Below are 19597 nucleotides of genomic sequence, written 5' to 3' on the forward strand. Positions count from 1 at the left end.
ACCCGACCCTCTATTGGGTTGGATTTGGGTCTAAAATTAGAACCCGAATAAAAAACCGTATTGGATAAAGTTACTCATGACTCAATCCAACTCAACCCATTTGCACCCCTAGGAGGAAAGCAGGATGAATATATCAACTGCGATAGTGGTGGAGAAGCCAAAATAGGAGCATGCAGAGCTGGACGTTGTTGTCATTGTTCTATCACAACTCTAGCATGTTGGAGAGCGGCCGAAAAAAAGGTAGGTTGTGCAAATAGCTGAGCAATGGAGGAGAAGGCTGTCGGATCTAGGTGAACGGCATAGGATCTTCGTGGAAAAAAGGGCTGAATGGCCTATGGTTCCCATTAAAGCCTTCTAGGCCTAGGCCAGAGCTTTCTACAATGAGAATCTCGATGGAGTATTGGTAGAGAAGAGGTGGCCATGGCAAATTGGCAAGTGAGGAAAGAGGAAGGTCGGGGTTTCGGAGGAGGAACAATGGAGCGGCCTAGGGCTTCTAGTCTATTTTCTTTTGAGGGAGCGAGACGCTCCTCTGCGTTTGAGTGGGGCACGCATCGGCCAATGGGTATTGCTCTTCTTCTTCTTCTTCTTTTTTCTAATGTTTGCATAAAAAAAGAAAAAGCATTTGACAATCATAATTTTTTTATGCAAGCATACCGGCATATTTTTTTTATGAGGTTGCTCGCATAAAAAAAGACGTAGATCTTTTTTGTTCTTTTTATGCGGACATCCTCATATTTATTTTTATGCATAAAAAACTCAAAAAAATATATTTAAAAAATCCTAAAAATAAATTAAGAAAGGTAAGATCAATAAAAAATATAGATAAATAATAAAAAAATATAGTATTAATTTAGAGCCTGCATTGCAATGCGACTTTCTTGCTAGTTTTCAGCCCTCTTTTGCTTGCCTGCTCCATTTTAATCTTATAAAAAAATATTTTCTATCCTATTAAAATAGGTAGATAGATTAAGCTCCTTTTACATAAAGAAGGCATTTACTCCTATTAAATCAATAATCAATAATCAATCATCCGGAATGAAAAATCCACATAACTAATAATGATTTATACTACTAAAAATATCTAAAAATAAAAAATAAATCAAATAGATTAAAAAACTAATGATAATACATTAAAAAAAATATAGTAACATCCCTTCAAATTTGTCGATGTAAAACTGATCCCTCTATCTTGAAAAAGTCTTAAAGTGGTCCTCCAACTTATTTTTTTCGTTACAATCTCATCCTTTCATTCAATTTAATTAAATGGATTTTACTAAAAAACTTCAAAGATTGTCTAAATACCTTTGGCATCTAAAGTGAAAATGGATAATGGGAAGTGGGATATTGTCGAACACTTGGCGGGCGGCATCGAGGAGCCCGCAGCGGGCGAAGGCGGAGGCAAGAACGGTGCAGAGGACGAGGTCCGGCTGGGGGAGGCCGGAGAGGAGGAGGAAGGCGTGAAGGCAACTTGACTGGGACGACGACGGTTTCATCACCAGTTCACCACCGCCGAGCTCGGCCAAACCAAGGCGCAAGCTTGGCCACACCCTCACCGCAAAGGAGCTCGTCGGGGTATCAGCTTCGACGAGTTCTCACAACCCATCACTCCTGCCACCTTCGACAATTCCCAGGCTCGATCCTTTGACCTCTTCCGGTAGGCCTCCATTCCATGACGTCTCCATCATGCTTCCTTTATTTCACTTTTCCTCTCTGTGCATGCATGTAAATGGAGTTTGATTGCCCGGGTTTTGAAACGAGAATTTGAGCGGAATCAGTGAGAATGGGCACTGGAGTTTGATTGCATGGTTTTACAAGTCTATTTCTTATCAAAAGCAGCATGTGGGTGCTTCAGAGTCTTGTATGTCTTGCTCGTGAGGGAAGAAAAATGAGTTAGTTTGTTCTTCTTCTTGTTGATGCTGAGTTCTATCCTATGATAGTTAGTATCAGTATGGTTGGAAAACTAATATCGCACCCCAATAAAGGGTTACCGGTGCACATGTTTAGTTCCACATTGATTATTCGCTAAAAAAAATTTAGATACTTATACAGAAATAAAAAGCTAAAAAATTATCTTTCGACTAATTTTTCTACATAAAATTTTGAATTGTGACAAATGGTATCATAACAAACTCGACGCAGCGTTTATAAAATATTAAACATTCTTGCTAATTAAAGTAGAATAAATTGTGCAATCATTTTGAATACAATTGAATTTAAATTTACCGTTTTATTTCATAAGGAGCCTAAGATAGACATTTTGACAGCCGAGTCCAAATGTATTTTGGTCTTGAGAGATGCACCATATTTCTCCTGTCCAAAATGTTCTTAAGCTTGTAGCTCAATGATATACCCTCCGAGCTTATAATTAGAGGGTAAGGTTCGAAACTCCAAAGGTGTTATTCATTTAAAAAAAGAAAACAGAACCTGAGAGATGTTATCCGTCAGGCATTTCAGCCCTCATTTGAGTCTTGTTTGTGTTAGGCTCTATGAGTGGCTTCGGCCTGTTATATATCAGAGATGGAGAGAGAGAGAGAGAGAGAGAGAGAGAGAGAGAGAGAGAGAGAGAATAAGTTCAGAAATCAAAATGAATAATGCATCATACAATCTTACATATCAAGAAGGAAAATCTTGAGACTGATCTAGTTTTCCATTGGAGTTACTAAGAATGAAATCCGAGACATTGAGGCTGGTTCTATCCAATTACCAGACATTCAAATGAATATCACTCAATTCAAGGTCTATCCATTCTCGCAATGGCTCAAATTTAACCACTTACATTATGAATCATAATTATAATATTAAATCTTATTATTTCTTTTATTGTAATTTAAATATTTAGATACAAAATTTTATTTCTTTGGATTTCATATTTTGAATAATTACCAAAAAGCTATCCAACTTTCCACCACATTTCTAAGCAGAGGTGGCAAAACTCAACCCAAAGCCACCAACCCATATGAACCTATCTGAAATAAACAAGTTCAGGTTGATTGTTCTTTAATTCGGGCAGGAAAAAATCAATCAAAAATAACTATTAGGTTTCACTCCTTAACCTGATGGATCATCTAAGTCGAACTAGCTGGAAATTAATCGGCTCCCAAACCTAAGAACCATGTGGAAGATAACTTACTAACTAAATATAGTCTGTTTTTGTTTGTTGATTTACCTTTTAGTTATATATATGATGGATGAATAAAAATTTAAATGGATTGATGGGTAGGTCAGATTTATGTAAATAAATTGGTGGGGTACGGTCCACATTTTCCAGCTTGATTATTAATGGATCAAGAATGGATTGGGAGTTTTTTTTAATCCAGATTTGCTTCGACCTTACCTATTGCAACAATTGCCACGCTATCTCCAAGGTAATACATGTTTTGATTTTTTGTTTCCCTCTTTCTTTTCTTTTTTTGTTTTTTGTTTCCCTCTTTAACAGCCTTCTTCTTTTCTTTTCTTTTCTCTTCTTTTTTTTTGGTCAAAACGGCAAATTATATAGCTCTAAAGTGAGTATATCCTGCCATATCACGAGAAAGTAAAGAGTACAAAAAGGAGGGAATATCTCCTATAGATGTTCAAAGGAACTCTTTAGAGTGCCGGGCGACGAAGGAGACGATCCAGTCTGCTGCCCTGTTCGTCTTCCGAAATACGTGTGCTATCTGGAAGCCACCCAGAAGCATCCACTCGGCACCGAGACTCTTCTCGCATATGACAACTCCTCCCAAGCAGCCCGAAGCTCTGCCCCTACAACTGTAAGTCCCGGCGTGCGCTGATCCCCAGCTGCCATCAGCCTGCCTCAGGAGTCTATGATCACAAATCCAACACCTCCAGAAGCACCATCCACCGGCATGCTCCCGTCGAAATTCACTTTGAGAAAATTTTCTTGGCTTTCTCGATCATCCTGTCTCTTCTTCTACATCCATTTTAATCTGGCTCTAGCTCTCTTCCCCATCTCACCGACCACGGGCCACTTGCCGTTGACTCCATCGCCACCTCCATGATACCCAAAAACATTGATCCGTTAAACTTATCGGCTCTAGTGTTTTTATATCCAAACCCGGTTGTTTTGTGATTATCGGGCCGGATTGTCGTTATTGGATCTCCCCAAGCCCTCTAGTCCGATCACGTGCCGATCACGTGCTTCCCCCCCTCCTCTACTGCAACCCGACCTCTTCACCTCCCCTTCTCCACTCTTCGCTTCGGCCGCCCTCGCCGCCGCCCCGATTCTCGAGGTAATCCCTTTTCTTCTCACTTAGAACTGTGCTTTTGCGATCGTAACAAATCGATTCTTGATCGGATTCCGTTGATATAATCTCACAAAATGAAATCTTGGTCCAAAATCTAGTCTATGACTCGATGTTCTTTGCCTTCTTGATCGAATTCTTGGTATTTTTTCTGAGTGTTCATGATAAATATCTGAATCAAGACATGTATTGATTGGAATTTAGTCACTGTTAGGGTTTTTATAGGTTCTTCGATTATTTAAGGTAGGACTTATGATTGATTGTGATGATTAAATGGCGAATGTTTGATCTCGCAGTGGTTGTTTGCAAGGTTAAGAAGAAAAGGAGATGCCTACGCTGCAGGCAGCATTGCCCCCTGAGATTGCTGATAATGTGATCAGAGTAAGAACTCTGCCTCATTTTTTTTTCCCTCATTCGAGAACTGGAAAAGATTCCTTGATCAGTAGTCTTAAGATTAACTCTTTTTTCTTTCTTGTAGTTGTATCGCGAGTGCCTAAGAAGAGCTCGCTTCATTGGTCATCAGGTTTTTCTTCCCATCTCCTGTTTCTTTTCTTTTCTTGTTTTCCAAGTTTTGGCCTTCTCCCTCTCTTATGATTCATGAAACATGGTTACGACTAAAAAATTGGTTCCCCGTGATAATGAATAATGGCAACCAAGCATCTAAATTATAAATGTTGTTGTGTAGATTGTGGAGCCGACTGATTTCTTTTGTGTGGGAATTAGGTGGTTGGGAGTGGGGCGTGTATATTGTTATATTCAAGATTCCATCTGCTTTCAGTTCACCAAGTAGTGTTGCATTACAAAGAGTAACTTATATCATATTAACATAAAGTAGTATGTTATTGAGCAGAAAACTTAGGGCTTGATGGTATATTAGTTCTAACGTAATCTGATTGCTTTGCTTGCACTATCTCAATTGGGTCAGCATGTGTTTTACTTTTTCAAACTAGTAAATTGGTACATGCAAATGCACATCTTGAAAGGGAAAAAGAAAATATACCTTATGATAAAAAATGCTTATTATATTTGCATTGAAGTGGGTAGGACTTTCGATTCTGTATTAATATCTGGCCTTAGAAAACAATACCTTTCTATTAAGAATGAAAGGAAGATACCACACTAATTTGAAAAAGATAAGTAAAACAAAGGATTTGTGTTAATAAACATGGAAAATTAAAATAGAAAAGAATCAATGGAGAGTTAAAATGTGGGTAGAAGTTAAATCTAAAGGATATATTTTAATTGAAGATCAGACATGTATGTCAATAATAAGTTGAAACTAACGTATGAACTAATTTAATGTGGATCATCAACATGGAGAAGTGAAGAGAGATGAAAGTGCAACCACAAGTATCCAGACTATCCAAAAGTATTATATGTGACCCTCTGCATGATATTATTCTTTTTTTTCTAAAAGAATATTGGAATCAAGGTCTGTTGTGTCGAAACCGGGGCCCGAACTAGTTGCCCGGCAGCATGGATCGGTATGCCTTCATACCATTCTATGCCGGGCCCGTTCTGATACAATAGAGGAGGCAGGGGAGAGGGAGAACGAGAGAGAGAAAAAGAGAGAGAGAAGGGAGAGAGAGGGAGGGAGAGAAAAGAAGGGTGGTGGAGGCCAACGAGCCGTACGGAGGAGGGGCCCCGCTTCTGGGTCCTCTGTTTCGTTCGAAACAGGAAGAAAACAAGGGTCTTGGAGGGGACTCCTTTTTTATTTTGTGATTTTTAAGTGAAGTTGGCAAATCGCGTTGCCAACTTCACTTACAAATCGTGAAATAAAAAAGGGCGAAATAGGGAACCCGGAGGCGGAGCCCCTCCTCCGCCTCCTCTGCACGGCTCGCCGGCCTCCGCAGCCCTCCACCAGCCGGCCTCCACCGCTCTCTCTCTTCCTTCCTCTCCCTTTCCCTCCCCCCTCTCTCTTTTTCTCTCTTTCCTTCTCCCCCTCTGTCAACATCTTTCATTTCAATTGACAAAACCATCCCGTTCCGTCTCCGGTACGGCTCGGTACGCCTCGGGATGCCTGAAACTGTCCGGTTCGGAATGGTTCTACCGACCATAATTGGAACCATGGACCATGTGGTGATTGCAAGGATATTATCTTCTTGGTTAGTTTATAATTTTGGTCCGTTGGGTCACATGATCTGCTAGGTTTCTTGAATAATATTTTGAGAGTGGAGCAGAGAGTTTCTCAGAGAAAAATCAATCCTCATGGAAAGTTTCTTATTAGATTTCTTACAATCTGCTATTCTGATTTGGGTCATGCATTATCATTGGTTTTTTTAAACAATGGTTAGGATTAATTTAACAAAATTGATATGTTGTATTTTAAAAACTAAACCATCGAGTCTGATATTGATAAAAAAAATTCTGCTTTGAGTACAGTCCAGATTAAATTAGGAGACTAATTTTGCGACTTCAGTAGTCAAAATTAACTCAAAAGAAAAATCAAAGGTTGTAATAAGTTGTGTTTTAAAAAGTGACCCTTTGAGTACCTTACTAATAAATTTTTTTTTTTTTGCTGCGAGTAGAGTACATATTAAATTAGGTGACTAATTTTGTGACTTCAGTGGCTGAGATTAACTCAAGAAAAATAAAAGACTGTGTTTTCCTCTGAACAGAAATTATTGGCACTTTTATATGTGATATAGTTATTATGCTTTGTTGTTATAAGTTAATAAAGGCTTCCTACTTCAAGCTTATAGAAATCATAGGTCAGATGGGCATTAGTTAAAGAAACTACCAGTAGGGCTGCAAATGATCCAGCTGCTCATGTGCAGCTTGGGCTCACCTTGACATCAACTTGGTTCAAGCTCAGTTGAGTCAGAAATGAGTGGAGCTAGAACAGATTTCAAAGCTTTGCTTGACTAAAACTTGGCCTAGAGATTAGGGGGGGCCGAGCTTGAACAGGTTTTCTTGAGCTCAATACGAGTTCGATCCAAGCTCGAGCAGCTTATTTATTTTCCAAGTTGAGCCCGAGCAGCCTGCTACTTGGCTCCACTCAGCTCGTTTGCACTCCTAACTACTAGATTGTTGCTTTGGATGGATTATAGCAGCAATGTGTATGGCACCTGATAAAGTTTGACAACCACTTCTTGATGTTTGGTTAATAATAAACATTTTATGATGTTGAATTATCCTTAGGGTATTTAGATACTTGTGTCATTCACAAACAAACAAGGATGCAAAATAGTGGCACAAAAGGTCCTTCCCTTACTAAGAACAGCGAGATTTTACAAGTGTATACTTTATTGTGGTGTATTTTCACATAACTATTTGTTAATTAAACGCCAAGCTTATATTTCCATGAGTACTTATTGTTCGAGATGTTGATGGAAACGATTTTGGGCACCATATTATTTTGAAAATGGTAGCATGTAGTCACATAAATCATCTCATTCACTTCCTTTATCAGAGCTACCTGCACCATCGTAGTTAGCTTCGCTTGTTCTATCCATTCCCATTAGGGAGAAATTCATTCGGTTGAGTGATATTAATGATATGAGATATTTCATACTTCTATCATGAAATCCCTATGCAGTCAGAATAGCATCATTACCTGCCAAATTACATTATCAGGTAATTGGAGATGAATGGGATTTACATGAATTTTGATTGTGGTTCAAGAAATATAGACCTAACAAAGTTAGAATTTACCAAAATATACATAACTATTAAAGATTCAGAAATTGACCATGACATTGAAGGATTCAAAAGGATGAGGTAACTTGCTAATGAGTATACCTTGTGTTCAGTCATGTGTCAACAGATACACCACTGCCTGCAATTAATTGCATGGACTAGCACATGAAAACTTGGTAAAGACTACTGAATTCGTTCGAAACAAGAACTGTTTATGAAGTTCATCTTTTTGTCAAAGAGGATTGGAGGGAACTTTTGGCTTAGGTATGTTCTCGAGGAGATATAGTTTCATGGATCAATGGGCACATTTTTTTAAGCTGGATTTTTATGCTTTTGAAATGCCGCATCAGAAGCCCATTTGTAGCTACTGCTATAGCTGTGTCAGAACAGTTTGTTTTGAAGCATCATTCTTGAATAGTATTGCATGGTTATCAGTTGCCATTGCATACATGTTGGATATCGAAATAGTCTTTTTTTTCTTTTTTTTGGGTTAAATGTATGTGTTTAGTCCCACATCGGTTATTCGCCGAGGAGATCTTGGGTACTTATACAGAAATAAGGAATCCAAAAAATACCTTCTGGATAGCCTTTTTGGGTGAGGTCCTAAGTTGTTACAAATAGTATCAGAGCAAACTCGGCCAATAGCCTATGTGGACTAAGAGATACTGCAATACAAGTTCGTGAAGGTTGATCACGAGCCGATCGTGGTGCTTGTGATTAGATTTAAATGCATTTAAATCCTTAGCCTGACAAGGACGTCAGGACTTGAACGGGGGAAATATATGAGGACCCGTGCGGGCGTGTGTTTAGTCCCGCATCGATTATTCGCCAAGAAAATCTTGGATACTTATACAGAAATAAGGAACCCAAAAAAAATACCTTTCGTCTAGCCTTTTCGGGTGAGGTCCTAGGTTGTTACAACATGGGTGGATGAAGGGTATAGATAGCTATTAAAGCTCTTAGTTTCCAACTTTTGTTCATATCAGTCAGTTTGTAACACATAATTGCTAGTGAGTTCATTTAACAACTAAATACATGTAGTTTATAATAGCTAATTCTGTGTTCTGACTGCAGTGAACTTTTTTTCCTAATACCATTTCCTTCAACCAGCCAAACAACAAATATCAGAGAGAACCTAAGAGAAAGTCTCACCAGGATTGCCTGCAGCATTTTTCAATTCCCACAATTTTTTGTAATACTACAGTAATTGCCTATACATCCAAACTGGATAATTGTAGTTTAATGTTCATAGGAAAATCTTATTCTTATAGGACAATACAGGAGAGCAGCAGACTTAAGTAGCTCATTATCTGATGGATTGTCAATTGATTGAGTATTGAAACAAATTGTTGCTTTAGTTGTATACGGTGTAATTAGCAACCTTTATCCTATCTATAGGGTGCTACCAATGAGTTGGCTTGGGTTTGGAAAAATAGTTACATATAAATCTACAAATGGAAATCAAAAAGGCACATTCAGCCATCTCAGAAGTTATTTTTCCTATTCTTCAGTTCTTGTAAATTCTGCTTTATTCCTATCTGAGGTTGCATCCTCTGAAACAATTAGGATTTTTTAATAATTTCCTAGTGCTTGCCATTACTTCCTTCTGATATCTTGCTTCTTGCTTCTCTTTTTTCAACTATTTAAGTTATGAGTAAGGTTCCCTCCTCACTCCTCAGACTAGGTGTTGCATATGAGACATGCTTCTGAATTCATCATTTATCCACTTATAATTTTTTCCCCATGCGTTCTCTAATAATGTTTTAGGCAGCCTGCTCATGTATTTTTCATATTGTATGCCAAAAATAATTCCAGACTAAATGTTCAGGTATAATTATGGCTTGTTAATGTGAGAGTAGTGGACTTTTCTTGGGATAGTGCTGGCAATAATTCGGTGAAAACAAACTGAGGGAGAAGTGATTAGAACTATTATGTGATAGTCTTACATCGGATAGGTTAAGGACTCTAGTAGTGCTTATATACTAGCTTAAGCTTTCTGGTTGGATTTTAACATGCTACTAGAGCCCACGACCCCGCTTGCCTACTGATGCCTCCACATTCCCACTTACTAATTTTGCCCCTCTTCGAGCTCCATCCCCAGGGCTCAACATGTGAGAGGGGGTGTTGAGAACTGGTCCCACATCAGATAGGTTAAGGACTCTAGTGGTGCTTATATATTCATGGGTGTATCGACCTCCTAGCTTAAGCTTTTGGGTTGGACTTTGACAAGGCCCTTCCATATCTTTTTACTTTCCATTTAGCTTATGTCTAAAGTGCAATCAAAATCTGAAGCCTAATCTGTCAAGTAGCCCTCCTTTGTGGTCTTTGTGGAATATTGCTTGACAAAGTGTTTGTAAGCCATAATCGACACAAACATAGAATGCTTGGGTGAGCATATCATGCTTGGAAAGGCTTGAGTACGAGGTCCAGGAGTCGGATTGAGATGCAGAAAAGATAAACGATTTAACCTATTGTTGTCCCTTATGCAATAAGATATGGAAGTTGTAGACTGTGTTTTCTCTAAAAGTGTCCACTTTTTTAGTTTGCTGTGATAGTAATGTAATCTCATGCTTGGAGTAATGCCTAAACTAGTGATTTTATTCTCCTGCGTTTGTGGTGGCCAATGTATGACAAGCAAGAAATAAAATAAACTTTTATGCTTAAAGTTCATAAAGTGCAGCTCTTCAAAAGGATAACTGTTGAAGTCCAATTGTTTGGGTGGATTGTTCTATACTATAATAGCTAGTTGACTGGTATGAAATTCTTAAAATGGAGGTTACCTGCCATATTATGAAGTTTCTTTAAGCCTGACCATTTTCAAGATGACTGATAGTGACTCGAAGAAAAAAATTTATTAGATGGTTAAGTTGGATAAAAGGAATTTGGTCCATCTGTCTAAGTGAGCCAATCATTAAGAGAGAAGATCATTCTACCAACTTGCCAACTACCTTTCATTTCTTTTTACTATGAAGGAATCAAAGGAAAAACTCTTGATTAAAAGAAAATTAATTTAAGATAGGCAAGGAGGTAATTGTACCATAAAAACCATTGCCAAAATCAAGGTTTATGTTTATATTACTTTATTGCATACTAAAGCTCTATTGTTTACTATGTTTAGACTTAAAAGTTAGACATGCATTTGATTTGAAGTATTGGACAGTTCAGCTAGACTTTTTTTGATAAAAGGGAACCCAAACCTCAGCAAAATCTGAATCTAGGGAATTTACCACCAAGCCAGTTAGCCATAAGTAAATAGAGGAAATGTGATGGACAGTTGGAAGAAGCAGCAAAATTCTGATAACCAATGCAGGCAGCATGGGTCGAGTAGTCAGCTAGTTGAGTTTCTTCTCTGAACACATAGGATACGTGGAGACAAGGTCCGCTAAACCGGTACCGGAACCTGTACCGGTCAATGCCCGATACAGTTCGTTGATCGGTACAGTTTGGACCGGCACGCCCATTTTTTTAAATTTTCAAGAATATTTAATTGGTAATCACTCTTTTTAAACTTTTTCAATGATTTTAAGTCTAATTTGATGTTTTCTTGATTTGTTTTTGATTTGTTTTTATGTTTCTATGATTTCGGTTTAACCTAAATGATACATCTTATTGCTTTAAAATTATACAAATCATAAAATGAACAACATAAAATATTCTCAAATCAAATAGTGACGTAAAAATTAAAAAAATAATACAATCAATTACATACATTTAAAGTCCAACATACATACCGATATCTAAATCCTTCTGATTAGCCTGAATCGGTGTTATTTTTGGAGTATTTAGAAAGGGAAAGCAGCAGAAACGCTTTCAAATGCGGTTAGGAAGTCCACACATATCCAACAGCCACCTGATGCTTTAAAAGCATCAGGTGACAATCATTCAAGGAGGAACAGTGTCAACCCGATTTGAAACTGGGTTGACTCAGTGTGAAACGGTCTGTTTGCACGGAGTCTACACTGAACCGACCACCTACCGGCCGGTTCGGTAGGACTTTTGGCCGGTACGGGGCCGGAACCGAAAATATTAGTCGAACCGACCTGGTTTTGCACCGGGTCGGCTTGGCAGTGCCCGAACCGGGTGGTTTGGCCCAGTTCGGCAGACATTGCTTGGAGGGAATGTATAGATCTCTATAGCCTCATTATATCTTGAAGGAGAGGATTATCATGAGAGGAAGAAGTGGCATTCTTAATCCAAGCAATCACAATGGACGAATCTCCATCAAACCAAACATCACAATCATTGCAGGAGAAGGCAGCTTGACAAAGTCCTTGGATCCTCTCAATTGAGCTTTGGGCACATTGCATGAGGATAAATGAACAGCTCCTGCATAAATTATTTGATCCTCATTATCGCAAAGAATGTACCCAGCTCCAGCAGAGTGATTGTTTTTCAGACCATCAAAATTCACTTTGATAACAACACCAGGTGGTGGGTATTGCCAAGAAACTAAACATGGCGAAGAAGATTAGAGGCTCAAAGAGATAAAATGTCCTAGTTTTCCTAGTGTGGCATTTGTGTTGACAGTGTCAACTAGAAAAGCTACCTGTCATCACAAAAGATTGGTGCATCACCCATAAAAAGGAGATTGCTATTCATAGGTGGAAGGTGATATCCAACTTCCAGAGTCCAACAACTACTTTAAGACCTGGGCACATGTTTTGTAGCAGTTGGATGCATGAGACTTGCAGTAAGCTGCCTATGTGAAAAGATATATTTGATCACTTGGAATAGTTTTTTCAACTGCCCCAAATTCGGTACCGAGTACCGTGCTGATTAGATATGGGTGCGGTGTGGTACCGAACCGAGCCAGCCGTACTAGCACTCGGTGAGCATATGTGTACCAGTTCGCTACTACTTTATTTTTTTTTTTCATTTTTTTTATTTTGAAGATTATTTTGAGGTTTGCTGATCTTGAGTTATGATTTAAGGATGTTTTAATGTTGTTTGATTTCATATTGATCCCAAGAGACCATATGATTGCTCAATAGATGCAATTGTAATCATCAAACAACTATTTTAGCTCGGTAGGTAGATATATATTATTTTATGCTCTAGTTTTCATCATCTACATCTTTCTTTCAATCGTTACCTTCTTTTTGAACTCTTGCTTTTGATTTTTATTATTCTTCTCTTACTTTTAACTCTATTGGTTTTGCCTTCAGTTTATAGATTTACATAGGCTATATTAGCCTGATATATAGGTAGACATGACACCTAAAATTCTCGTTATGGTCTTGTTCATAGGCTTATGGATGCACCTCTCTATATCTCTATCTAATTGTTGCTGCCTGATTTACAATCAGTATCTACTAGAAAAGCATTGGTCTTTTTCTAATTTGCTTTTATATTGTGTTTAGTGCACGAGTTAGGGGTCATATTTTATATATGTACTCCAAGTTACAAAATATCTAAAAAATTAATTTCAATTCGAATTTTAATGTAAAACCCTTCTAGGATTACTACAAAATTTTGGCATAATATCTGTTGATTTTACCACTTTTTGGCATATATTAGGCATAAAAATGGGAAAAAAAGAGAAGAATGAAAAGAAAATACCTGATTTGGCTTGGCTTGAGGCTGAAAATCTGCAGTTCTTCCGCTTTCCTGAATTTTCTCCACAAAATCCACTTTCTTTTTGAAGGACAAAAAAGGAGAAGGCCACAAGATGCATTCTCCTCTATTATTAGGGTCGGTAAGGGGCCAAATCGCCCAAATCGCTCCAAACCATTTTGCTCGGTTCATGCTAGTTCGGGCCCCTTACTGACCCGACTTGCCTTTTCGACCCAATACTGCACCAATTCAGGTCAGTTTGGCATATCTTTTTGCTCGGTTCTGCTTGATTCATGCCAATTGGGCTTCTTACTGAACTGACCTGCATGTTCGACCCAATACTGCAAGGTTTTTAAATCACTTAGAATGGGCTTGTCCCAGTTTTCCCATAGAATGGGATGTGCCACCATGTGGCCTTGCCTGTTTCTCCTGTCTAGGGTTGTAGATCCATATTTAGTCATACCCATGCAGGATCTTTATCTGGCATGCATTTGTCTCTTTATGTCGGAATTTAGAATGCGACTTAAGCAGTGCTAGATTTGTTGCATTATCAATATTGGCTCAAATGCTCTTGGGGTCTACCTAACTTCACCACATTAAATCCTTGTAGTCTGATCTCCTCTAGTTTTTCCTCCATGCCTGTCAAAACTTTTTCATAGTAAAAATTGAGACATAATCAAATAAGGAATTAAAGAGGTTGTATTGGTTGATGCCAGCGCAGAAAGTTTTATAGGAAAGCGATGTCCTTGGACATATGAATGAGCTCCCTTGCCTCCACCACAGAAGCAATTGAGATTCAGTTGCCCTTTTCTACATTCTTCTCCACGTTGTTTGTTCTCCACTCCTTTGTGGTTGTTCTGCAGTTCAAACTGATTCCTGATTTTATGTAGGATGAGATGGGTTTACTCACCAGACTTAAGCTTGTTTGGATTTAAATATTTAGCACCCCTTTTCTTAATGTCCTACTATTCTAAGTGTTGCAGATGGTCATTATATAATAATTTTTTTTTTTTTTTTGCAGCAACACAACACTGAGCTTGTCGTTGGCATGGTGAGGCAGCAATTCAAGAAACACATGCATGAAACTGACCCTGAGAAGATACAGAAATTAAAGGATGAGTAAGTTGCTGCAGAACATCACTATTCCTTTTCCTAATTTTATTCTTTGCCACTGAAATTTGTGATACATTCTCTGTAGCGCTGCTAGAGGCCTTATCAATCACGTCCTTTATGAGTCCGAGAAGATGACGGGCCGCAAGTTTTCTGGTTCTAAATGATTGGCCAAAAAATTTGGCATGTTCCTTTATTAATCTCTGGGTGGGGATAGAGGTGCTTGGTCATAAATTTAATGTATCTTAAATGTTAAGTTCATATTCCAGTCTGAATAATGTAATTTTAAAGTGATAAACTTGCAAGAGTTAACAACTATGATAACTCAATTTGACTTGAAATTTGGTCAGTTCAGGTATGAAAGTACAACTTTATTCTTTGTGCCTGTCAGTTCAAGGTACTTTGCTAAATCTGCAATTTCTTAAGGGAAATTTATTTTCCTTGCTCTGTTTCCACGTCATTTATGATCAGGCCCATAGGGCAAAAATATTTACTTCTCGGTCCTTTGCTCTATTGCTGCATATCTTTTAGTCTCTGGCCTACCTCCAAGATAAGGTACAAATGGAAATATGGTATAACTATTTATGAAACTGGTACTCTGTATAACAGACATTAGATCAACTTGTAAGTGGGAGATTAAAATAAAGCCATGAAATAGTAGGTTCATCCAGTGTCTGTTCTCTCATACTGCCTTTGAAACTGCAAGAGTTAGCCCTGTTATGATCCTGTAGGCTTGGTCCTCCAAAATCCTGAACTCCTTTCATTTATGGGAAGGATTTGAACAATTCATTGAGACTCAAAATGTATGCATTCTCTTCGACCAATGGATACCAGAGTGTTGATTTCTTTCTTTTTTTTTTGTTAATCAGATCCTTACTGCAAGCGTGGTTACCAAAACATTGTGATCTCACTGCTGACATACAAACCAAAACCTCTGAGGATTCTGGGCAGACCTCTTTCCTTTTGATTCTATGCAACTCCATGTCAATCCAAAATCTCCCAATTCTAGGCCTTGATTGTACCTAAGTCCATTGACCTTCCTCTCCGCGCAACTACAAGCTGCAAGAGTTATATCTGCTGAAATTGTCAGTGGCCTTGGTCTGCCTAATGGTGTAAACTGAATTCCACTAAATAAATTCTAAATACAATTACCACAAAGGGCTCCAAGGGCTTAAATCCCACTGAAGCTCATTGCCATATTTTTCTCTGCAACCTCTCTGAAATCGGTGAACACTAATTATCTTAATGACTCTGTGTAAGGTACATAATAACTAAACAGGATTTGTTTTTCAGAGATCGCCATTCAATAGAACCTGTCGGATATTCAAATTTCCACCTAATCCATATCTGTAAGCCCTAAATCTGCTTTACGAGACTGGCACCACATTTAATTTTTGGTATTAGATTTTAGTATCTTTTTTTTTTAATGTTTTGGAGCTGGTATCTGCTGGAAGTGGACTTTTAGTTCGTTATTCTGTATCAATATTGGCATCGTATTTCTCCACGACCCCTTCATGCGTCATAATGGCTTTGTTGTTTCTCTTCATTTTATGAGCTTCTTAATGTTCTCAGTATTAGCTTTCTTTTGGTGCTCTTTTTGAACAAAGTCAACCCAAAGTAGCACGCAGTATGCATTTAATGAAGGCACTCAAGTATTCAACATTAGCATCTCTTGATGAAAAGATTTTTTTTTTTTTTTTCAACTTGAAATACCCAAAACTAGAAAAATTATGACACACCTGAAAGATCATAATTTAACAGAGAGGCAACCAAACAAAGAAGAGTGCTAAAGAGTCAGGAACAGTACTCTGCACTCATTGCTGGATTGCCTAGAGTTTTCCCAGTCGAAACTTTAATCTTAAACTGGGAGACTCCAATGTTAGTGGTTTTTCTCTAAAAAAAATTTGTTTGTTTCCAGAGTTTTTATTTATTATTTACAATGGGCATGCACATGTACATGGCTCCTAATAAAGATTTTAAATACTGGATAATTATTATGAACACTGAAAAGTTGGAAAATTAAGCTGCTTTTATAGTGTTGAGATTAGGATTAAAATTAAGATGCTAATGTTCTTTTGAAGGAGTGTTATGCTGAATGTTTTGATGTAATAGAGGGCTATTTTCTCGATCAGATCTCCATATTTTTGTGGATAAAATCAGATTTCCAGTTTCAATGCTACAAACTTGAATAATCACTCTCTCACACATGCATGCGCACACGCGCGCGCGCGCGCGCGCAGAGAGAGAGAGAGAGAGAGAGATGGTCAACTCTACTCCAATGATGACCTTGGAGAATCAAGAAAATTGTAAAAAGCTAGAAGAGACCCCTCGGGTTTTCAGAAGGTTCCCACTGCATTCAAGTCAATGACAGGAAAACTACAACTCCTACATTCAGAAGCCTTGGACACCCAGATCACTGATCCATTGGACACACATGAAGTATTCCCCATCAAGAGAGGCTTCTTTCCTTCTCTCATGTCCCAAAGAAACCACAACCACTGCTTTCTCCTACGCTGTCCCCTATTTTTTCAATGCACTGTGCTCTCAAAAGCCATAGTTTCTGTTGAAGAAAGCATCACGCACTTATTTTTGTATGGTGCCAGCTCTTCTTCTTTGTCGTCTTCAAACATGGGGATTCTCTTGAGCTCAATGTCTGGTAGGATGACAGAGTGTCTATAAAGCAATGCCTTCTCAACTCTCATCAGTATGTCGTCAAAAAGGAACTTATGATGTATAAGATGGTTGGTGGAATAAATAATAGTGATATGACAGAAGCATAATTCTATCATAGAATGCCTTGTGAAAAGGGTAGATGACATGGTCGTAAGCATCTCAAGCAGAGATACTGAGGCATCTTGAATTCTGGCTATGAATACTATTCCAAAATTATCAAACTAAATCCTTCCAGATGCTGTAGCTCTGAAATTGTGAGATGCTTAAGGAGGGCTGCTGGCTATGTTTTGGCCATCTTCCTGAACTGTTCAAGTTCTTGGTGTATTTCTAAGCGAACTTAACCTTATGTTTGATTTCATGCAACTTTTTCAGCAATTCATATTGGGAACATGGATGAGATGGCGAAGACTCACCGGGATGATGGGGATTGGATATCGAAAATAAGATTAGCATCAGTAACTTGTCAAGCCTTTTGTTCTATCAGTATCTGTTCTTTTACCTACCTCGAATTCTCCCTATGTTTCCTTTAAATCAGAAAAAGGAAAGTGATATAATTAATGTAGTAAACAAGGTTTTATCTAGTTCTTTTAGATGATTGCAAGAACACTTATTTCCTTTGATGCAAAGTTAGCCTTTTATATTTTATAACCAGATCTTATCGATCGGCAAAAGTTTGACTTCAGTTATTTGGGAGTGAATGTGCTGCAACTGGATGTGCATGAAAAGAATAACTTGGACCCAGATGAAATAAAACTGACCTGGATCATTTGGAAGCATGAATGTATGTCTATTTTCTTGCTGTTGAACATTTTTTAGATCTTTTTAGGGAATGTAATTTTTTGCACCAACGAAATTAACCTTGTAACCTGTATCTCAGGTCCAATAGGAATCCTTGTAAGCTAAAAATAAAGATAATTTTATGGATTTGTATGTTTAAAACATGAAATTCCTTGCTTCAATGAGTCCTTGTGACCAACATAATCACTTAAAGCACCAAGAGGGGATAATCATCATTCCTTCATAACCCTCATTACAGTACTCATTTCTAGTAATACCATTCGTCCACAACCTGCATAACTATCCTGGGTGACACCAGATAATTTGAGAACCACAATGACAACCAGAGGCCTTACTTGGATGATGGAACTTAGGTTTTGTTGCGGGGTTTCACCTCGGCAGCAGCCCACACACCAGCCGAGCAGAGAAAGCATCTGCGTCCCTCTCGAGGTATTGTCCGCTCTGGGATTGCCGCTTCGGGTCTCCGGGAGGTCGCCCAGGGTCTTTGCCCAATGACAGTCCCGAGCCCTAACGGCGCGGGGGTCTGCGGAGGTACTACCCCTACCCTCACGGTTTTGTCCTACAAAAGGGCCCTCGGTAAGGAGAGGTTATTGAGCCCCCCATTTAAGGCACAGATCTTTCCGCTGATTAGCCGATGTGGGACTAAACTGGGAACCCCATCCCACAACACAGCCCTCCCAGCGGGAAGGTCTGTGCGTGGCCGGGGCCCTTCCTCTAGCGCCAACTGTTGCGGGGTTTCACCCCGGCAGCAGCCCACACACCAGCCGAGCAGGGAAAGCATCTGCGTCCCTCCCGAGGTATTGTCCACTCTGGGATTGCCGCTTCGGGTCTCCGGGAGGTCGCCCAAGGTCTTTGCCCAATGACAGTTCCGAGCCCTAACGGCGCGGGGGTCCGCGGAGGTACTACCCCTACCCTCACGGTTTTGTCCTACAAAAGGGCCCTCGGTAAGAAGAGGTTATTGAGCCCCCCATTTAAGGCACAGATCTTTCCGCTGATTAGCCGATGTGGGACTAAACTGGGAATCCCATCCCACAACAGGTTTGATATTGGAAATCATGCCAATCTATTAGCTTAGTGACAAGAATGTGCTACTTGGTTACTGATGTGAGAATTAAAGTGACAACTGCAAAAGGATTTTGCTCGTAACATTCAAGCTCGTTTGTTCATTGGATAAACTTGATAAATTGAGGGTTTCTAGAAGTGCACTTGGTTTTGGTACCGTGATGGTAAAATTTTGAAGCCTGTACATGCAATACCTGCATTTTTATTTTGATACGATAAAATTACATCTTCTAGAAAAATTTACATCATGGAAAAAGGAAGGGAGATTTCACGGATTAATGTTTTTATGCTTGAATTTAAATGGCCATCATAATTCATTCTTAGGCTCTTGTTGTTTCATCATTGTATGACCAACTAGAAATTCAACACCTTACACAGATGGAATAAGACTTGCTGATCTATGTTCAATAAAATGTCAACACAACATCTTCATAATTAAAGACAAACACAGAACAGGCGAAGCACGGATGGAGGAAACTTGTGAAGTAATTTTTTTATATATATAGACAAAGAAAACTATA

General features: G+C 38.7%; 1 protein-coding gene across 2 annotated transcripts; it reads left to right on the forward strand.

The window, feature by feature from the left end:
* Nucleotides 1–4128: 4128 nt before the first annotated feature.
* Nucleotides 4129–14920, forward strand: LOC103722669. 2 transcript variants are annotated; one of them, XM_008813305.4, is made up of 5 exons: nt 4129–4229; nt 4538–4622; nt 4720–4764; nt 14455–14552; nt 14632–14920. In XM_008813305.4, the coding sequence occupies exons 2-5, from the start codon at nt 4569–4571 to the stop codon at nt 14708–14710; spliced, it is 276 nt and encodes a 91-aa protein (XP_008811527.2). In that variant the 5' UTR covers nt 4129–4229; nt 4538–4568; the 3' UTR covers nt 14711–14920. The 2 variants fall into 2 exon arrangements, with proteins under 2 accessions (XP_008811527.2, XP_008811528.2); XM_008813306.3 differs by having other exon boundaries at nt 4141–4229; nt 4552–4622.
* Nucleotides 14921–19597: the final 4677 nt, after the last annotated feature.

This window comes from Phoenix dactylifera, chromosome 1 (assembly GCF_009389715.1).
Source record: "Phoenix dactylifera cultivar Barhee BC4 chromosome 1, palm_55x_up_171113_PBpolish2nd_filt_p, whole genome shotgun sequence".
In the NCBI taxonomy this organism is placed as follows: Eukaryota; Viridiplantae; Streptophyta; class Magnoliopsida; order Arecales; family Arecaceae; genus Phoenix; species Phoenix dactylifera.

Bases quoted from the DNA above. Each gene is read 5' to 3' on its own strand.
- LOC103722669 (XM_008813305.4), top strand. From the start codon at position 4,569: ATGCCTACGCTGCAGGCAGCATTGCCCCCTGAGATTGCTGATAATGTG. The intron at 4,765-14,454 runs GTTTTTCTTCCC...TTTTTTTTGCAG, and splicing joins CTCGCTTCATTGGTCATCAG to CAACACAACACTGAGCTTGT. The intron at 14,553-14,631 runs GTAAGTTGCTGC...CATTCTCTGTAG, and splicing joins ATACAGAAATTAAAGGATGA to CGCTGCTAGAGGCCTTATCA.